This window comes from Martes martes, assembly GCF_963455335.1.
Source record: "Martes martes genome assembly, chromosome: 10".
NCBI classification, from domain to species: domain Eukaryota; kingdom Metazoa; phylum Chordata; class Mammalia; order Carnivora; family Mustelidae; genus Martes; species Martes martes.
The window spans coordinates 2,343,147-2,363,455 of record NC_137898.1 but is presented as its reverse complement, the minus strand read 5'-3'; the positions used below and the strand labels follow the sequence as shown (position 1 = coordinate 2,363,455).

The following is a 20,309-nucleotide window of genomic DNA, read 5'->3' as shown; positions in this document are numbered from 1 at the left end:
AGGCGGCGGGAGAGGCGGCGTGCAGAGCGCGGTGCGCGGCTGCCGGGATGACGGGTCTCCGCGGGGCCGTGCGCGCGCTGCCGCAGGTCGTGCCGTCGGTGCCGTTCCTGGTCGTCCTGTCGGTGTGTGTCGGAGCCGCGGTGAGCGCTGCGGGGCTGCGGGGGAGGCGCGCGGAGCGGCCGCGACGGGTGGAGGCTGCGGGGCAGGTCGGGCCCGGGTGGGGGCGGGGCAGGTCGGGGGCTGGGGCCGGGGCGGGGGAGAGTGGCCCGTGCGGCGGGGGGCCCCGGAGGCGGCGGGCGGCCGCGGCGCGAGCGGCGGCCCCGGAGGCGGCGGGCCCGGGCATGCCCGCGGCGGGCGGGGGAGCGGCCGGGAGGGCTCGGGCGGCGCTGCAGGGCGCGCGCGGAGCCCGGTGACCGGCGGCCGGGGTGCGGCCGGCTCGGGCCTTGTGCCGCGGGCGTGAGTCCCGGCGGCCGGCGCTCGGGTGTGCTCGGCGGCTGGGGGCGCCCGCGGCTCGGCGGGGGTGCGGTCGGGATTGCGGTGCGGGACTCTCGGACGAGGGCCGCGGGGAGGGGAGGGCGGCCGCGCGAGTCGGGGGCTCTCGGACGGCTCAGCTCGGGCCCCGGGGCCGGCCGGAGGGTCGCGCTCCCGAGCCCGCTCACGGTGGGGCCCGGCGCCCCGGCGCGCGTCCCCCTCGCGCGGTCACGGACGGGAGGCCCCGGCCCTCCGCACCCGGCGATTCCCAGAGTGTCCTGGAGGCCGCGTGGCTGCGGCGTTGCAGGTTTTCTCCCCGGGAAAGGATGTCTCTTCCCGTTCTAGCACTTGGTTTTCGCTTCTCTTTTATTTCTCTTCATTTTATTTAAATTCGGCTCACTGACCTCTGGAACATCCCTGGTTCCGAGGTAGAGGGCAGCGACTCAGCGGTCCCTGTCGCCGGCTCATTCCGGCCGCTGCGCTCCTTCCCCCCCGCCGGCGGTCACCCCAGCCCGCCCCCGCCCCGCTCCAGCCTCGGTCTGTCTCCTGCACTTGAGTGTCCCCCGGCGCGGGTCCCTCTCGGGCTTCGTGTTCTTCCCCTGCCTGCCCCCGTGCTGCTCTGTTGTGTGTCTTCGGTTCCGCAAGGGATGGACTCCTGTGGTCACTGTCTCCCTGTCTGACCCGTCCCACTTAGCGCGACGTCCACTAGCTCCATGTGCGCTGCTGCAAACCGGGAGATTTCTCGTTTCTGTTGTGTTTTGAAGGCCGAGTGATTTTCCTTGTCTGTAGGACATCACCTCTGTCCCTGTATCTGTCCATGGCCATCTGGGCTCTTTGTGTAGCTTCACTATTGTGGACGTTGCTGCTGTAAACCTCGGGCGCAGATGCCCCTTTGGATCACTCCATTTGTATCTTTTGGGTAAATAATAGTGCAACTGCTGGGTCATAGGGTAGCTCTGTGCGGAACTCTTTGAGGAACCTCCATACAGTCCTTTAATTTCTGCAAAAAAGTTTATTTATTCATTCACTTATTTCTTAAGATTTTATTTATTTATCTGAGAGAGAGTGCACAGCACAGGAGGAGCAGGGGGAGAGGGAGAAGCAGGCTCCCCGCGGAGCAGGGAGCCCAGTGTGTGGGGCTCGATCCCTGAACCTCAGGGGCATGGCCTGGGCTGACGGCTGCTGCTTCACTGACTGGGCCACCCAGGTCCCCTGATTTAGAGAGAGACCAGAGCAGAAGGGAAGGAATGCCAGCAGACTCTGCAAGCTGAGCGCAGAGCCCGTCGCAGGGCTTGATCTCAGGACCCTGAGATCCTGACCTGAGCCGGAACCCAGAGTCGGACGCTTCACCAACAGAGCCACCCAGGCGCCCCGGATTGTAGTTTTTGTAAATAAGGGTCAGTGTGCCAGTGGGAGTTGTTCGTGGAATTCCCGACTTCAGTCCAGTCTTGGCGTCTTCCTGCCTGGAGGGCGCTGGCAGCTGACACCTTCTTAGACGTGCCCTCTGCCCGGGGGCTGCCTGCTTCTGCCCATGCATTTGCCCGGTGTGCATAAGCACATTGGTCCAGAGCAAGTTCAGAATGAGGTCTGCCGGGTCCAATGGCTTGTCATTTTCTCTGTCCTCGTCGTATGTTTGCCGTCCACGCTGGTGGCTCGCAGCTTCCTGGATGAGGGGACCCTTTGTGCCATCTGGTCAGGTGTGTCCGGTGATGTTTGCGAGACCACTCGGAGGTGCGGAAAAGCTCGACCCAGAGAGCCTTTCTTTCTCTCCTTTATTATTGTGTTTCATTGGTTTTTGTGGCTCACGTTGCACCATGTCTATCTACCACATCTTCCTTGCATGTTCATCTGTCGTCTGTGGACTCTGGCTGCTTCTGTATCGGGGCTGTTGGGAATGATGCTGCGGCAACACGGGGGTCCATGGGTCTTCTCAGACGACCCAGAGGTTGAATTGCTGGGTCGTAGGGTAGTTCTGTGTTTAGTCTGGTGAGGAACCTCCAGAGTGTTCCCCAGAGGAGCTGCCCTCATCTGAATGCCCACCGACAGTGTGGGGGGGTTCCTCTTCTCCGCATCCTCACCGACACTGCTGCTGTCTTGTCTCTTTGGTCCAGCTGTTCTGACAGGTGTCAGGTGATACGTCCCTGTGGTTTTGATTTGCATTTCCCTGACGATGAGTGATGTTGAGCATCTTTTCACAGGTTTGACGACCATCCGCGTCCTTTGGAAAAATGTCCTATGCCTGTGTTTTCACCAGCAGTTTGTTTTTTTGCTACGGCGCTGTGTGAGCTCTCTGTTCTGGGTGTTAAGTCCTGGTTGGGCATATGGTTCGCAAGTGTCTACTCCCATCCAGTCGATGGCCGCTCCTTCTGCCGATGGTCTCCCGTACCGTGCAGAAGCAGCGAGCTTTTGAGTCCACGAGACGCCGTCGTGCATCAGAGTGTGTCACTTGGTGCCTGTTCGGGTCGGTTCTTCCATCAGCCTCTTGTCATACAAGCTGGAGCTTCCGGGCCGGGAGAACCAGGGACCTGCGCCTTCTGGAAATAGCCTGCCGGCCTGCCTTGGAGGGTGCAGGGCAAATGCCTCCCTTCTCCTCTGCATGGCTGCGTCACAGCCGCTGGGCTCAGGGTTCTCAGGACCCCCTCTGGGGCCTTTTCAAAGCAGGCGGGGTGGTTGGTGACTCCCGCGGGGTCCCTCCCCGGAGGACCTTCCACTCCGTGGGGCCGGGGTTGCTGGGAGGGAGGTGCTCACTTGAGAGGGGGGCACGTTCTCGTTCCCTGACGGGTTTAGCCACTTGCAGGCCCTTCAGAGCTTCCCCCCTCGAGTGCTGGGGGTCCGCAAGTGCTGGATGGCTGTGGCTCCCAACAGCATTGCTCTTCCTTAGGGATATCTTGGCCCAGAAGCAAAGGGGCTGGAGGGGACTTGGAGCTTGGGGGGCTGCTGGCAGGGGCCTGAGGGGAGGGCGGGGAGCAGGGGGACCCGGGGCTGGGGTGAGCCCCATGGGGGTGGGGGCATTGCTGCTGGTAGTGGGCCACGGTGGGACCATGGGGGCCCTTAGTCATCTGCAAGGGAGGTGCCTGCCAGAGGCAGTGAACTGGGTGCTCGTGTCTGGTGGAAAATGATGGAGTCCCCACAAAACTCAGGTCGTGCGCTGAAGAAGAGTCAGATGTGATCTTTTTGAAAAAGGAAAATCCGGGGCGCCTGGGGGACTCACTGGGTAAAGCCTCTGCCTTCGGCTCGGGTCATGATCCCAGGGTCCTGGGATCGAGCCCTGCATCGGGCTCCCTGCTCAGCGGGGACCCTGCTTCCCCCTCTTTCTCTGCCTGCCTCTCTGCCTACCTGTGATCTCTGTCAAATAAATAAATGAAATCTTTAAAATTAAAAAAAAAATCCAAAAAAGGAAAATCCACACCGAAGTACAAACATTTCAGATAAAAGGAGAATGGGACCCCGTGCTTGGTCCCGGCCCACCCACTTCCCAGGCTACAGTCCCAGCTCTGGTTCCAGGAGAGCCGTATTCACAAAGGCTCTCAGCCGTCTGCTGATGCAATCTTTAGAAATATTGCGTCACGTAGTTTTACCTCGGTTGCCGAGTTTGGGGGGGTGGGCTTCCGTTTTTCCACACCCTTGTCGTGGGCCTGCGTGGTCAGGACACATAGGACATGCCCCCAGCATGCCACGGGGGTGCAGGTGAGACCACCCATCCTCCCAGCCCGGCTCTCCTCCTGGCTGGGGGTTGGGGGCACCGTGTTCCAGCATTCCCAGAGCTGGACACTGGGCTGAACACACGGCAGAGTTGGGGTGTCGGAGGGGGTGGGGCGGAGGCTGGTGGCCCCGAGCCAGGAGTGGGTAGGGGACAGGACACGACTTCTTTTACTGGTCTTTGCCACGTGGAGCGTCCCCTTGCTGAGCTGGAGAGCCTCAGGCGGACAGAAGGAAATGGCCTCCATTATGTTCTTGACCAGGCTGAGTTCCAGAAAGGAAAGCCGCTTTCCTCTTGTGAGAGTTTTTTTTCCTTTTTTACTGGGGTTTTAATTTTTCAGGTTTCATTTTGAGATAGCGCTTGACTTTTGAAGTTACCGAAATAGTCCGGATGGTTGCGCAACCGCGTCAGTGGGCTGGGTGCCGCCGTCCTGTACACTTTCAAGTGGTTCCTTGTGGGGGCGTGCATATGAGCCCCCTAACAAAGAAAAAGCGATCCTCCCCTGCCCCGCAAAAAAACCCAAGCCCAGGGAACTAAAACGGCAGAGACCGAGCGCTGGTAGATCCCGTGCAGACCTCTAGAGGCTGGCGCCTGGGCTGCACGCTCAGAACCAGGGGCAGACTTGGAAGCAGGTGCCTTCCTTGGGTCCCCGACGCCCTGCCAGTCACCTGCTGTCCCACCCCTGTCCCGGGCTGCGTTGTTATCAGTCTTTCTTCTCTTCCATGATCTCCACATGCCTGTACAGTACTGACCTATGGTTTCATGGAATGTGGCTCAATTTGGGGCTCTTCGTTGGCTTTTTGTGAATAAGTTTGCGTTTGGCATTTTTGGCAAAAGTACCACGGAAGTGACTTTGTCCTTCCGGCTGCACCATCTCAAAAGACGCATGACATCAATTGGTTCCTTCAGTGACGACGATGGCTTTGGTGACAATTCAGGGGGTGTCGGCCTCAGTAAAGTTAGTGTTTTCTCCGTCTGTGGTCAGCAGTGTCTTGAGGGGCATTGCCTTTGGAACTGCGCCAACACTGCGTGTTCTCAGGAGCTGCCGTCCACGAGTGCGCTCACCGCTCGATGCTGCCTGAAGCGCGTGTCGTCGTCGGCCTCGCGTGGAATTTCCTTCCTTAAGCCCATCCAGACATTTTCCTGTCATCTTTTGTTTTGCCTGAGTCAAGGTGTAACGGAAACCGATAAAAACTAAAAATGGAATCTCGTCAGTTTTCCTGGGAAAAAAGGGAAGTGGAGACAAGGAATAAAGGAAGCAAAAGCCAGAAAAGAAAAAGAAGGGACTGAAATAGAAAGTGGGATACCAAAAACACAGCGGCCCGCGGCCGGAGGAGACCCAGCGGCCTCGGTCATCCTGCACCTGCAAACAGGTCCAACTCCTTCCCGAACGATCGGGCTGGCGAAGAGGGGAGACTGTGGCGAGGTGGGGTTCGCAGAGCCCTGCCTGAAGGGGGGCGGCCGGCCGGCAGGAGGGGACGGTGCAGGTGGGTGGCAGGCTCTTCCCGCCCGGACGCAGCCCGAGTGTCATTGGTACGAACCGGCAAGAGAGTCCTGCCGCTTAGCAGAGCCAGGAGTGGCCGCCACTTGCCGCTTCGGGTTAGAGGTGAATGTGGCCGAGCGGGCAGCCTGGCAAACCGGAATTCAGCAGAATTCGGCCCGGGTGCCCGGCGTCCCTGCAGCACTCTGGTCCCTCGCACCCCGCCGTGGGGCTCAGTATACAAACCACAGACTCTGCTATAGTCGGTGACATGTACAGATGCACGCGCTTGGCGGGAGGTTGACTGTACCTCGCGCAGCAATAGCCCGAGCGGCGCGCGCAGTGAGGACGGCGGTCACGGGACTGCGTCCGGGGGGCTTCGGTGCGTGTGCACGCGGGGGCAGGTGCACGCTCTGCATCCCCTGTTCCAAGCAGTGGCCGACGTGCTTTCCTGACACGTACACACGTAGCTGCTGAACCTGTGAACTTGAACAGGTGCGGAACCCTTGGGGCGCCGGGGTGGCTCAGTCCTTTGAGTGTCTGACTCTTGGGTTTTGCTCAGGTCACGATCTCAGAGTCGTGGGATCGAACCCCGTGTCGGGCTGTGCACTCAGCAGGCAGTCTGCTTGGGGTTCTCAATCCCTTTCCTCCCCCTCCCCCTGGTCCTGCACGGTCTCTGAAATAAAGAAATAAATCATTTAAAAAAAACAAAACCGAAAACAATACTTAGTCCCAAATAATTCAGTTCTGGCCAGACCAGGGGGTTACACAGCAGCAGTAGGAGCAGTAGACCAGGCCACCTGTGTAGGGAAACGAAAGAACGTTCTCCCCCAGAGTAACAGTGCTCCAGGTCCAAGTCCAAAAGCACGGAGATGCGTAGGAAGTTCCCACGATGTGTCCCCCCAGCAACGCCGACCCCTGTGAGATGGCAGGGGCTCTCCCCCGTGTGCTTGCTCCTGTCCCACCAGAGGATGTGTGTGGCTCCGTCTTCAGCGGTGGCTTGTCTGATGACCCCCATCTCCTTTTCTGATCGAAGGTGCCCCTGCTAGGCGGTGAGCCTCACTGCAGCCCGGATGAGTACAAGCCTGACAGTCTCGAGCGGTGTTGCAAGCGGTGTCCCGCTGGTGAGTGCCAGAGTGCCTTCTGGAGCCTTGTGGGGTGGCTCTCCCAGGCTGGAGAAGGAAGCTGTGGGCCCTTGGGGCAGAGCCGGAGGCTGGGTGGGGAGACCTGCGCTGGCTCAGGTGGGTGGACCTCTCCTTGGCCATTGGCCACCCCATCTTTGCCCCCACAGTGGGGGGTTCTCATGTGAACAGGGTTGTGGGCTTGTTTTGTTGGGGAGGTACCTTGAGGAGGATGGAGGACAGTGTGGGGGGGGCGTGGCCAAGCCGGATGCTCTCCGCCGCCCTCCCATTGGGGTGACTGCGGACACCTGAGGAAGGGGGTCCTCGCGGGGCAGCAGTGAGCCCTGTGTCAGGCACGGCTCGTCCACGGAGACTCATTCACCTTTGTGAGGAGTCTCTGAATGAGTCCCATGGGTCAGGTGGGGGCCCCAGGCCCCCAGTGCCTGCTCTGCCCAGCCCCCACGCCAAGTACCTCCTCTCCACTCACAGACAGATGTGCACACACGATCCGTGAGAGTTCCTTCACGGATACCCCCTTCGTGGGGGTGACCAGTCCCTCACCCATCACCACCTGTGTCCCCCACTCCCCCCCACATTCTCGGCCACTGCAGGGCTCCTGCTTCGGGTCCCGAAGATCCACACCTGGACCCCTCACCCTACATGCTCCCAGCACACCTGTGTATACACCATGCATGTGTGTGTCCACACCTGTGCACACCTGCACCCACAGCACACACACACAGCGCGTGTGGGCACAAAGGAGACACAGGTGCTTCACCTGGAAACCTTGTGAACTCAGCCCGTGAGCCAAATGTGGGTGTGACACGCTTCTCCCAGCAAGGTGTGCTTGGTTCAGCTACAGCCTTTGCCCAAGGCAGGTGGTAGAGCAGGGGCTCCTCTGGGACTGGTCAGAGATCTCTGTCTCTAGACCTCGGGGTTCCCTGTATATGAGTCGGAAGCTGTGCAGCCCACCCCGGGGTGGACTGGGGGTGGATACTCAGACGTGCATGCTCAGAACCGTGTGCTGACACGTGTTCCGACACGTCGCTGAAAGCCGTGGGCACCAGGTCCCCAGTTCCTGGGACATGTGTGGCCAAGTGTCAGTAAAGAGTGTTTCAAGGAGGGGGCGCCTGGGTGGCTCAGTGGGTTAAGCCTCTGCCTTCGGCTCAGGTCATGATCTCAGGGTCCTGGGATCAAGCCCTGCGTCAGGCTCACTGCTCAGCAAGGAGCCTGCCTCCCCCTCTCTCTCCGTCTGTCGTTCTGCCTGATTGTGATCTCTGTCTGTCAAATAAATAAAGTCTTAAAAAAAAAAAAAAAAAGAATGTTTCAAGGAGATGGTTGGCAAGGGTTGGTCCTCAAGTAGAGGCCTCGGGGGTCGGGTCCGGTCCCCTCAGGGCTCCTACCTCACCTCTCTGTCCTCCCCCTTCCCAGGCTCTCACATCAGCACACACTGTCGTGCAAACCATGGTGTCCCGACGTGTAGCCCATGTGAACCCGGAACCTTCCTCGCCCACCGAAACGAGCAGACCAGCTGCCAGCCGTGCACTGCATGTCGAGAGGGTAAGTGAGCCACCGTCCGGCCCAGCGGGATCTTTGGATTGGAAAACCTTGCCGCCTCGCCTGGGCTTGTCGGTACTGCCCCAGACGGAATTAGGCTCGATGAGAGAACTGCCCGGTAGCAGTCACCGGTGTTCTTACACACGGGATGACGTGCGCACGTGGTTAAAGAGTGAGCCTGCAGGGAATCGGGACTGTAGAGATGCTCTGTGCAAGGAACACACACAGGAGTTTTCTCTCTTCTTATGTGAGCAGCACATTGTTTTAAAGGATGTAATTTCTTAAGAAGACACCGTCTGCGTTAGCAAAGAGAAAACAAGGTGCTCTGAGATAACTCAAGCAGAGGATGTCTAAAACATTTATGTGAGCATTGTAAGGAAATCTATGAATCCAGGCGTGCCCCGGCCCATTTCATGCCCTGGCCGGCGCGTCCGGTTTCAGGAAGCACGAAAGCGCAAGGATGGGCTTTGGAGGGCTGATCCCTGCCTGTGCGTGGGATGTGGTCCCCAGCGGGGAGTGTGGTTCTGTTCTGTTATCATCTGTCCGCGGAATGCTGTTCTTGGTGTCAAGCACTGCGGAAGGGGTCTGGGGGGTGGTCGTCAACACGTCCGTGGTGGGTATTGACGGAGTTGGTGGGGGTTCTCTCTGTGGACCGTTGTCCGTCTGGGCTTTCTCTCCCACGGCGTCTCTGGCAGTACGGTGCTCTTCTCTGGGGCGGACACATGAACGGAACCATGGGGTGGTTTCAGAGCAGGCGGCCCCGGCCCCTCGGCCCGGATGGAGGGCTGAGGTCTGGCTGTCGGTCCCTCTCCACCGCTGCTTAGAAGGGAAGGGGAGGATCGGTTCCACGGCCTCCACCGTGGGACTGTGCGCAGCCCTGTATGGGCCAGACGGTCCTGTCCCCCGGGCTGACCCTCAACCCTCCTCCTACAGACCAGGAGGAGGTGGCAGCCTGCACACAGACCAGCGACCGGCAGTGTCAGTGCAAGACGGGGAGCTTCTACTGCGACTCACTGAACTGCGTGGAGAATTGCCTCCGGTGTCGCAGGTGCTGGGGGCTCGGGTGTGGGCCCCTCCTGTAGTTACCGTACGGTGGACCCTGAGCCCCCAGGAGGGGTGGAAACCTCCAAGAGGGGCAGAGGGAGGGGAGGGGAGGAGGGAGCCATCGAGGGTTCTGGGGGAAGAGAGGTCTGGGCGGATGGAATGGGCGCAGAGCAGCGTGACCACTCATGCGCCATGAGTGGCCTGTGGCTGCCATCTCTGGGCCACAGCTGGGTGCTTGTGAGAAAACCAGCAGAAGTGTGTTCTCTCACAGTTCAGGAGACCAGAAGTCTGAACCCAGGGGTCGGCAGGGCCATGCTCCTGCCGCAGACTCTAGGGAAGGACCCTGCCTTGCCTCTTCCAGCCTCTGACGTTGCTGTCACTCCTCGGGGCTCCTTGGCTTACCTGCTGTGCCCGCTTCTGTCTTTACGAGGTGGCTTCGCGTTTTTGTGTCTGTCTGTCTTCACGTGGCCCTTTCTCTATCCCAGCACACGCTGCCCTGCTGCAAGGACACCGGTCACGGATGAAGGCCCACCGTAGTCCGGTGTGACCTTATCCGTCATGTGAGCATCTCTGCAGACACCCTTCCGAGGTTCTGGGTGGGCGCGGATGTGGGAGGACCTTCTGGGGACGTTGATGGTGGCAGAGCCACTAAAAGAGTAGGTGGCGTTGGTGAGGCATGTTGTAAACTGACATGCCTCGGGCTGTGTTGAACAGTAGCTTCCTGGAACTGCCAGTCCAAGGTCAGTAGTGCTTTCAGGTGAGGTTCGATCAAGGCTCTGGCTGCTCTGTCTCCCCTCGCACGTCCACCTTTCCAAGAGCTTCAGCTTTGGGCTAACTTCTTTCCTGAGGGAGCTAGAGATGCAGGTGAGGAGGGCCAGCCCTCCCAGCACATACAGTGCTGTCCAGGAACGGGTGTCTCCCATCCCACAGGTCCCAGAGCACAGGACAGAGCTTTACTCTTATGTGTACCAATCTGGGCCAGACATCGCGGAGATGCCGGGCAGTGACTGGGTGAAGGCTGGCAGCCATCCTGGGAGCCGGGGTTCCTCCTAACCCCTGACCTGTGGGCGGTGAGAAGGCTGATCAGGGCTGTGTGCAGACAGGGAGGAGCAATACTGAGGGAGTCCCGCCTCTTTCAGGTGTACCGGTACTGTCATTCGGCCCTGCAATGCCACACACGATGCCGTCTGTGACTCGGACGCTGGTGCAGACCCACCAGGTAAGAAACAGGTGCTCTGTCTTCCATCCAGGTCAGGAGACCCTCCCGTAAAGGTAGGACGTTTAGGCTTTGCAGGCCTGGGTGCCATGAAAACGTGCAGGAATGGGCAGTGGCTTGGATTTGGCCCAAGGGCCACGGTGCACAGCCCTGGGTCTTGAGTAAGCAGATTGCTTGGCTCCCGCACTGGGCATGTGGGCCAGGGAAGCTCCCTACTGGCGTCTGGTACCCTGCAGAGCAGGAGGGGAGGGGAGTGGCTGGCTTCCGTGAGCCCTGGGGTTTTCTCCCACTTAGTTAACACCTCTTCTGACTCCCTTTGTGGGACCCCGAACCAGACCGGGTCCCTGCCTTCAGGGGCGCTCAGCTGGGCCCCAAGGCTTTGAGGTGTGCAGAAGCCGGGAGGCGAGCTGAGGCCCCAAGCCTTTGGGCCTCTTGTGCTCAGTGTCTGAGCAAGACTCATGCTGCTTTGGAGTTGAGTCGTAGTCAGGTTCCTTCTTGGTTGTGTTTTTTGTTTGTTTTATGTATTACAGCTTTATAGCATTTTTTTTAAAGATTTTTATTTATTTATTTGACAGAGATCACAAGTAGGCAGAGAGGCAGGCAAGGAGAGGAGGAAGCAGGCTCCCCTCGGAGTAGAGAGCCTGATGCGGGGCTCGATCCGAGGATCCTGGGTCATGACCTGAGCTGAAGGCAGAGGCTTTAACCCACTGAGCCACCCAGGCGCCCCTCCTTCTTGGTTTTGATGGTTAGAGCGGACCCCTGAACAACGTGGGGTTGAGGGGCACCGATTCCCCACATAGTGGAAAATCCACTGGGAACCCTTGATTCCCCACAAAAGCTTAACTGCAAAGGGCCTCCTGTAGAACGAAGCCTCCAGAAAGACCCAGACGGTTGGTCGTTTCCTGGGTCGTGTGTCACACGTACCCATTTGCTGCGCTGTTACCATAGCGTCCGCTAGAGAGACTGTGGTGCTAAGGAGGCGGTGAGGACCAGCACACACGCTGGCAGCTCAGGCCCGCACTCGCGGACACAGTCCGCGCGCACGTGGGCCCTCGCCCTTGAACGCTGGGTTGTGGACGGTCAGCCGTATCTGTAGAGGAGGTGACGGCGTACAGCATGTGGGTACAGCCCCTTTGCGTGTCGTATCCCATCCTCGTCGGGTGCCTTCTCGTCCGATGCTCGAGGGTGTCTGGGTGGCAGGGCTTCCACCTTCATGGCATCCCTTGATCACCGTGTCCTGGGTGGTTGGGGCGCGGGTGTCGTGCGGGAGAAATCTCCGGTCACTTGAAGGACTGTGTATGGCTTCGCTTTGCAGACGTTGTGCTGCGGTGAACCCGGCAGGGTGTGGGGTAGGAGCTCAGGGTTCGGAGTGTTTTTCCCACCTGCACATACGCGTGACCCAGGGTTGTGTTTTGCAAAGACCATCCCTTCCAGTTGCCGCCCGTGTCCCTTGGCTGGACAGCGAGCATCCCCGTCTTGGGCCACGGCCACCTTCACAGCAGGCCCTTACGTCAGAGGCACAGGGTCCCCTCGCTCTTCCTCCGGGTCGTCCGGCTGCTCTGGGACGTTGGGGTGTCCATTTACGTGGCAGCATCAGCTTGTGGATCCCACGGAATGTTCTGACTCGAGCTTGCACTTTTAAAGGGTCTTTTAACACCAAAGATACAAGAGCAAGTTAGGAATGGCCTAAGCAGAGTATAAAGAAAATCTTTGGCTCAAATGGTGGCATCACATGAAAGACTTGCCCCGTCATCCCTTCCTCGCAGCCCCGGCTGCCCATGCAGATGACATCAGGTGGCTGACCATCCAGGCTCTCACAGGCCTGCCCTGCACCATGTGTCCATGTGTCCTTGTGTCCTTTTGGTGCTGTGGTGTCACCAGTGAGAGACCAGGACACCTGAGTGGTTCTGCCAGCTCTTCCCCCAGGGTGGACCTGCCCTGTCCCTCGGGCCACCGTGCTTGGGCCTTGCTGCCATCAGGACTGACCATCCTGTGCCTCAAGCTGGTGCAGGTGCAGAGGCAGAGCCCCGTCCTGGGAAACCAGGACCTCTCGCCGCTCGTCTGCCCATGCAGAGCTCCTTCTGCCTCCAGCTACCTGCGCAGGATCCCACGTCCCGTGAGCCCCGGGTCCTCGTCTGTGACACTGGAAGCATGAGCCTCTCCTGCCTCCCAGGAGGGACGTCACGTTCAAGATCATGGCCAGCGGGAGACGGCCTGGGGCCCTGAAGGACCACAGAGCCTCCGTTCCCACTGGAGCAGGGACGTCCTGTAGCTCGTCTCATGAGTGAGGAGCATGTGCCTGACCCTGCTCCACCCGTCCCTGTTCCGTCTCCTTCCAGGAAGAAAAACACCCGAGGATGTGTCCGTCCGTAGGTCCGAAACAGTCTCTGTCATCCTCGCGATCGTCTTCAGCATCTTCATCGTCATTGTCATTGTCATCGTCCCCTTCGGCGTCGTCCTTTACTGCCGTAAAACGAAAGGTGAGTCAGCGTCAGGCCAGACCTGGAGAAGGCAGAGCGGCGGGTGCATCCAGGGCTCCAAAGGGACCTGCAGTTGGGCGTCCCCGATGGGGCTTCTGCCTTTAAAGCAGAGCCGTCTTCATTTTTGCATTCTCGGGTCTGAGCTCAGAGCTCTGCTGCCCGCTCCCGGCACACAGCGCTTAAGACGCGAGTCTCCACTCAGCTGGCTGGAGACGCCGTGTCCGGGCGCTGTGGGACCTGGCGCAGGGAGGGGCGGGTGCTGCGTCATCCTGGGGACTCCCGGAGGGAGGCAGGGCAGCTGGGTGCGGGCCGTGCACCGGGGACACTCACCTCCTGTGCCCACCTCCTGAGCTCCCCTCTGTGCTCCCCTCTGTGCTCCCCGCTGTTCTCACCCTCTGTGCTCACGTCCTGTTCCCCCTCGCAGGTTTTTTGTCTCGGTGGCGTTTCATCAGTGCCTGGAGAGGTAAGGACACTTTGTCGTAAATTCAGAGCAGTTTCTTTCATTGTAGAAGTCGTTGTCCCCACTGGTAGCGGTTCTGATTCATTCTCCTCTTCTTGGTCTTCAGGAAGGGCAGACGGACCAGGCAGCACTGTAAGTATAGCCCTTCGGATTCCCCGATGATGGCACCGGGCTTTGGTGGCAGCAGAGTCCCATAACACATCCCGGGGGGTGGGGGCAGTCAGTGGGCACACGGGAGCCCCTGCTTTCCAGCCGCGTGTGCTTCTACCTTGGTGGAGCCCCAGAACGTGCTAGTCGGAGACTTCGTTCTGCCGGTCTAGGCCAGGGTGGAAATGAGGGACAGCGGGGCGGAGGGCTGCGTGTGAGCATCGGGGGGCTGCTGGAACGGGTCAGCACCACTGGGGAGCTAGAAGCGGTAGAGCCTGTTGCCTCCAATCTGCGGGCCGGACTTGGGGGGCGGGGCTCTTTCAGGGCTCCGGTGAGCATCCCCCCGCCTCTTCAGACGGGCTGGGAACCCAGGTTGTGGGGCTGATGTCTCAGCATGTCTGCTTCTCTTCCCGCGTCCGTGCGTCCCCGAGTCGGCCTCCCAGAGGTCACTCCCCATGGTGGTCACTCCCTACGGCAGGGCTCCCGTCAGTCCAGCGAGAGCTCCTGTAGTCAGATCCTGCTTGCAGGCATAGAGCTCAGGGTGCGGACCCACGGGCACAGCGCGGAGGTGCTGCAGGGTGGTCCTAGACCCCTGCCGGGAAGCACAGAGGGACGGATGTATGACTTGTTCGGTTTCCTGGGGGGTTCCAAAGTTGTGCTCGCACCACGGTGGAGACTGCTAAGTGTGCGGGAGCGTTCCGTCCCGAAACCCAGTGTGCACGCCCTCCTCGAAAGATGCTTTATTGCAGGGCGCCTGGGTGGCTCAGTGGGTTAAGCCTCTGCCTTCGGCTCAGGTCATGATCTCGGGGTCCTGGGATCAGCCCCGCGTCGGGCTCTCTGCTCAGTGGAGAGTCTGCTTCCCCCCCGCCCCCCACTGCCTGCCTCTCTGCCTGCTTGTGATCTCTCTCTCTCTCTGTCAGATAAAATCTTTTTAAAAAAATTTAAAAAGATGCTTTATTGCTTGGGGTGCCAGGTGGCTCAGTCAGCTAAGCATCCGACTCTCGCGCTCAGCTCAGGTCTTCCTCTCAGGTCGGGAGTTCAGGCCCCATGCTGAGGTGCATGCTGGGTGTGGGGTCTACTCAAATGGAAAAGATACGTTATTGCTCTCAAGTGCTACCTGTCACCTGAGCGGCCAGCAAGTGGCACAGATCACTGAACAGGGTCCTCAGGGAACAGTCTGAGATTCGGCAAAAATTACCAGAATGTGAGCCGGAGACAGACGGAGACAGAAGCAAGCGAGGCTGTTGGGAAAACGGTGCACCCAGCCTCGCCTGGGCAGGGCCGCCGCAGACCGTCCCTGTGGGGAGGCCGCAAGACCAGATATGCCTGTGTCTTTGGGGGCCCCCTCAGACCGAACAGGCTCGGGCTGGGGGTGTTGACCCCCCGCAGGCAGCGGGAGGCTCGCCCTGTGAGCTGTTCGATAAAATCGCCCTTTTGCTGCCGGCCCCGCAGGCCGCGGGAATTTCCTGCCACATCAGGGCTTGGGAAGGGCCTGTGCAGGCAGGCTCCAGGGCCGAAGTAACACGACCTTGTCCGACCTTGTCCTGACCACAGACTTGCCCTCGGGACAGTGAGTCTCTGGTGCCCTTGAATTCTGAGAACGAGCAGCCAGCCGCTGACACGGAGGTGTCCTCGTCCGGGCCCAGGCTGGAGGAGGAGGGCTCCGCCTCGACGCCCACGGCCGCGCCCTGCCCAGAGCCCTCCGAGGAGCCGGCGGAGGCCTTCGAACTGTTGCAGGGGGCGGTCGGGGGGAGCCCCGCGACGCCGCAGCAGGCCCTCCAGAGTGCAGATCCGATGGCCCCTGGGCCCCCCTCCCTCAGGACCCTGGAGCAGGTACAGAACCGTCCGGGAGGGGCTGCGGGGCCGCCTGTGCGTCCTGAGCTGCTCCCGCGTGCGAGCTCCGTGTGCGAGCTCTGCGTTCAGTGCGGACGTGCGTGCTGCTCGGTGTCCGTGGGATTTTCCTAGGGCGGCTTCCGCGGCCCCAGGGGTGTGCGTTGTGTTCCCGTCCTGGGGTGGAAGTCCAGGGACGACGTGGGGACTCGGGTGCTGCTGCCCAGGCTGTGAGAGACTGTCTGGGCCGGGCCTCTCCCCCGGCAGCAGCTGGCATGTGGCCGACTACCGGGGTCGGTGGCTTGTGGAAGCGTCACCCCGAGATCTGGGTCCGTCCTCGCGGGTGTCTCCTGTGTGTGAGTCCATGGCCAGATTTCCTATTTCCCTGAGGACGCCGGTCAGGCTGCAGTGAGGCTGACCCTCACGCCCTTGTGCCTCTGTCGTCCACCATGACCCTGTTCCCAGCGACAGTCCCAGTTAGAGGTTTGGACGTCCATGTCCAGGGGTACAGTTCAGTGGTTAGGAGCCCCACCTGCACCTGCTTCTTGGAGGGGATGTGACACCGAGGTGGGCACGGGGGCTCCCAGAGCATCCTTGTCTGGGTCCCACGGCTGGGACACTGTGGGACCGAGGAGGCCCAGCCGGCTGGTGTGGACGCCATCGCCTCCGCAGCGCATGCGGGTCTCAGGTCGGCCCAACACCCCTCGGCCGGCACCTCCTGTGCGCCGGGCCCAGCCTCTGCGTAGCAGGGACTTCAGAGGGAGGGGCGAGCAGACACAGCACCCCTGCACGGTGTGGGCCGTGGAAGGGCAGTGGTCCCCATGCTCCGTAGTTGGGCTGCGGGAGTCTGTTCCCCTTGTGACGCCCGGAGAGGGTTTGACTGGAGGAGCCGACACCCGCTCTGTGGTGCTGGGGAGTCAGGCTCTTCGGGAAGAGGGGACAGCACGTGCATCAAGGGACAGAGCTTGGGCCTGCGGACTGGCCAGGCCCCATGTCTGAAACCTGAGGTCAGGGCACAGGTGGGGAGTAGAGGGACAGGGTTCCAGGGAGGAGATCGCAGGGCTCCTGTTCCGCAGGCCGTGGCCCGTGGGGTCCCCTGGCGTGGGCAGGGAGGTTGGGAACTGCAGCGCGGAGACTGGGTTCCTGGGCCGAGTGCCCACGGGCGTCACTGCAGGGGGGGGCCCCTGACTCTTCAGATTCTCCGCCGGTTCTGACGAGTCAGGGTGGAGGTCGAGAGCCGTGCCCCTCTCAGCCCTGCCTCGAGAGCACCTGCGTTCTTACCCGTCTTCTGGCCGAGCGGCCCCTGCCCAGAGCGGCCCCTGCCCAGAGCGGAGAGTTCCGTGCAGGTCCAGCTGCGGGGTGAGGCAGAGCCGGGGTCTGAAGGCGCGGCCCTCGGGCCCGCAGTGGGCGGCCTGACAAGGATGGGGGCCTGACCTTGTGCACGGGAGCCGCGGGCGGCGGGGCTGCCGCTCACGGGCACTCCGCGCTGGCGTTGTCCTCCGCTGGCTCATCTTTGGAGTCCCCCCTGGCCCTTCACGGGGCCTCCCTGGGGACAGGCGTGCAGTGCGGTCCGCTCGTACTCCCTGGAACAGAGCGGGTCACCCCGCGGTGACACAGTTCAGCGGTACCTGCCCACCCACTGGAGCCGGGTCCATGGGGCCGCCTCTGGGCCGCGGGCGTGACCTGGGGCGGGGGGGGCAGACCCGGAGCACACACAGGGGCTGTGAGCTCTCGGACCCACATGGGGTTTCCCCAAACGCCTTCTCGCGTCCCCCGAGGCTCCCCTGTCCGTACCCGCTGCTCCCGCGGTCCTGACCGCGCTTCTGCTTCAGCCTCACGCCTTCCTCCTCCTCCTGGAACAACCTGTTTCTTCTCTCTGTAGGAATACGAAGCTAAGTATTTTGTGAGGGATCCCTCCCGTGAAGGTACGTAATCTGAACCCCTCTTTTCTAGGGACTGGGAAGTCTCCCTCTTGTCTGGCCTGAATGTCAAGGCCTGGTGTCCTTGTTTCCCAGAGCGGGCCGCCTGCCTGCGTGACGCCGCGGGGACCGTCTGTCCACCTGAGATGCACGTGTTCCCTCTCCAGAGGGACATGAGGGGAACAGCGTTTGTCAAACGAGGGTTGTGTGGGCTTCATGTACCTTGAATACCGTTTCGATGGGAGGAAGCGTTCATGCTTTTAAGGAGAAGTGAGTGGGGGTGGGAATTCTTGTTAGAGTCATCGGTGAGCAGGCCCCAGCAGGTGCCACGTGGCCCCCCCAGCCGTGTCAACAGTCCTCCCCTTCGTTTTTACTTTTTTTAGCCCAGATCTACTATAAGTTTGAAAGAAGCATCTCTGATAAAGACTGGAAACCTTTCATGAGGTTCCTCGGACTAGACGACAGCGACATCGACAACTGTGAGAGCCAGTACCCCGGCGATGTGTTGGAGCAGCACCACCGGATGCTGCTTGTGTGGAAAACCCACAGAGGGAGGGGCGCCTCCGTGTTCAGGCTGCTCGCGGCCCTGCACAAGATGGAGCTGCGGATGTATCTGGAAAATATCATAAACTGGTTACTCGATGAAGGACTCTTGGGCAGGCGTGCGGAGACCTCTGATTAAACTTTGGGCTCGGGTTATGCCTGTAACTGGGATCCTGAATGGGTGTGATCTGACCTCTGTTCCAAGTTTGTATTTTACTGGAAACTTCTTGAGTCCGTGACAGAACGGTCCTCGCTTTCTAATAGATACTGCAGAATGTTTGCAATGGGGAGGCCAGGTCTGTATCCCAGAGAGCGTGCTTCCTGCCTGACAAGACTAGCTGTGGGGACTGCCTGTGGCTGAGGTGCTGGATTTGGGCAGGGTCTGATGGTCTCAGTGAGTCCTGAGCTGGGTGGTCCGGGAGCCGCGGGCAGCACCCTCCCTCTGCAGCCCTTTCCCTAGACACTGGGGCTAGAGTTTTCTGCCCTGATCAGCTCTTGGGTCTCCGATCTGGGATGTCCCTGTGACCTAGAAGGTGGTGTGAGTGTGACTGAGGTTCCTCAGTATAAGCCTGAGTTAAAGCAACTCAGTGACAGGCATCCTCTACCTAGTTGTTGGGTGTTTTATTTCTAAGTATATATGGTTAGATTCCGTTATAAAAATCATGATTTGACCTTATGGTGTATATACCAGAACTAGTGGTAACGTTTATAGCATTAAATTGTTTTGTGTGTTTGTAGTATTTTTTCTTTCATATTTTTTTTAGTTTTTAATAAATCTTTTAAAATTTATTAATACATAACGTATTATTTGCTTCGGGGGTGCAGGTCTGTGAATCGTCAGTCTTACACCATTCACAGCACTCAGCATAGCACATACCCTCCCCAGTGTCCATCCCCCAGCCACACCATCCCTCCCCACCTCCCCTCCAGCAGCCCTCAGTTTGTTTCCTGAGATTAAGGGTCTTAAGGTTTGTCTTTCTCCCCAGTCCCATCTTGTACTTTTTTTTTTTAAGGTATCACTTATTTAGCTTAGAGAGCACTTGTGTGTGAGCCGGGGCGGGGCCGGGGGGATGCAATCCCGGGCAGACTCCCTGTCCAGTGCAGAGCCACGTGCTTTCCAACTGAGCTACCTTGAGACTCCTGAAGTTAAAAATTAACCTTTGCCTAATAACGTTTATATTTTAAATCACACTTGCTTCCTTTCTGGTGGGCACACAACACACAACCTGGCTGTGACACCCTTGGCAGGGGCTTCCCGCCCAGCGGAACACACGGACCCCGAGGCTGTAATTTGCTAGAGGGAGGGGCTCTGGACTGAGGATGGGAGGCTGGAGGAGCCTCTTCGGGTTCGTGGTGTTCCCCAGGGTGTCTGTGTCTGGAAATGACCGTGCTGTCCTCCCATGGCTTGCCTCGGAATGTGAGCTCCACCCTGCCCCTCACCCCGAACATCACCGGTCCCTGGGGTCACGCGCAGTTGCGTCTGCGTCTTTCCTTCCCGCTCCCAGCCTCTTCAACTCCCTGTGAAAGTCAATGCCACACCCGCTCAGCCATCTCAGAGGTGAGTCACCACCCACTCCCTCGTCCTCCCACGTCCCAGCCACATCCCTGGGTTTGCCGCTTCCCGGGGCTCTGTCCGGACTCTGGGCTCGCCCCACTAAGGCGGCCGTTTATTCTCCTCTAGACTGAAAGTCTTCAATCTTGCTTTCCTCTGGGTCTCCTCAGTCCGTTCTGCCACCACCGGGCACTGGGATTGTTTTAGGCACAAATCCAGCCCCGCGCAGTCCGGTCGGAACCCCTGTTGACTCTGCGTACAGGATGCTTCTGAAAGGTCGAGCCCTGGCTCCACCTCAGGCTCCATGACACCGGCCCTGCTCCGGCGTGGCCCGCACCCACGTGGAGTTCTCAGGGGCTTGCTTTCTGCTGGGGCGGCACAGTCCCCGGAGTGCACTCCAGGCATCCCCAGCCCCGTCCTCGAAGCTTCCTTCCAACTAGTCCTCCCTCCAGGCCGGCCCAGTCCTGTCTCTGGGGGGCCCTGTCTGACGGGCGGGCTGGGGCGGCGGGGGCCTGTCCCCATGCCCCTTGGTGCAGTGCTAACTTAAGCCGGCAGGCATGAGCCGTGTTTGTGTTTTTGGTAAAGATTTTATTTATTTGACAGAGATCACAAGCAGGCAGAGCGAGAGGGGGAAGCAGGCTCCTGCTGAGCAGAGAGCCCGACGCGGGGCTCGATCCCAGGACCCTGGGACCCTGACCCGAGCCGCAGGCAGAGGCTCAACCCACTGAGCCACGCAGGCGCCCCAGGAGCGGTGTTTTTAATGCCTGTCTAGCGAGGCAGAAGTGCAAC

The 20,309-nt window shown here is 60.0% G+C and overlaps 1 protein-coding gene across 4 annotated transcripts; it reads left to right on the top strand.

Moving 5' to 3' along the window:
* Positions 1-18,757, top strand: LOC308351007 (tumor necrosis factor receptor superfamily member 1A-like). 4 transcript variants are annotated; one of them, XM_080816459.1, is made up of 11 exons: positions 8-140; positions 6,688-6,775; positions 8,204-8,332; positions 9,263-9,377; positions 10,513-10,592; positions 12,929-13,069; positions 13,494-13,532; positions 13,636-13,661; positions 15,231-15,509; positions 17,389-17,431; positions 17,809-18,757. In XM_080816459.1, exons 1-11 carry the CDS (start codon positions 48-50, stop codon positions 18,105-18,107), a joined length of 1,332 nt encoding a protein of 443 aa, XP_080672585.1. In that variant the 5' UTR covers positions 8-47; the 3' UTR covers positions 18,108-18,757. The 4 variants fall into 4 exon arrangements, with proteins under 4 accessions (XP_080672584.1, XP_080672585.1, XP_080672586.1 ...); XM_080816460.1 differs by lacking the exon at positions 13,494-13,532 and adding an exon at positions 17,522-17,695 and having other exon boundaries at positions 13-140; positions 13,564-13,661; XM_080816458.1 differs by lacking the exon at positions 13,494-13,532 and having other exon boundaries at positions 1-140; positions 13,579-13,661.
* The last annotated feature ends 1,552 nt before the right edge of the window (positions 18,758-20,309 follow it).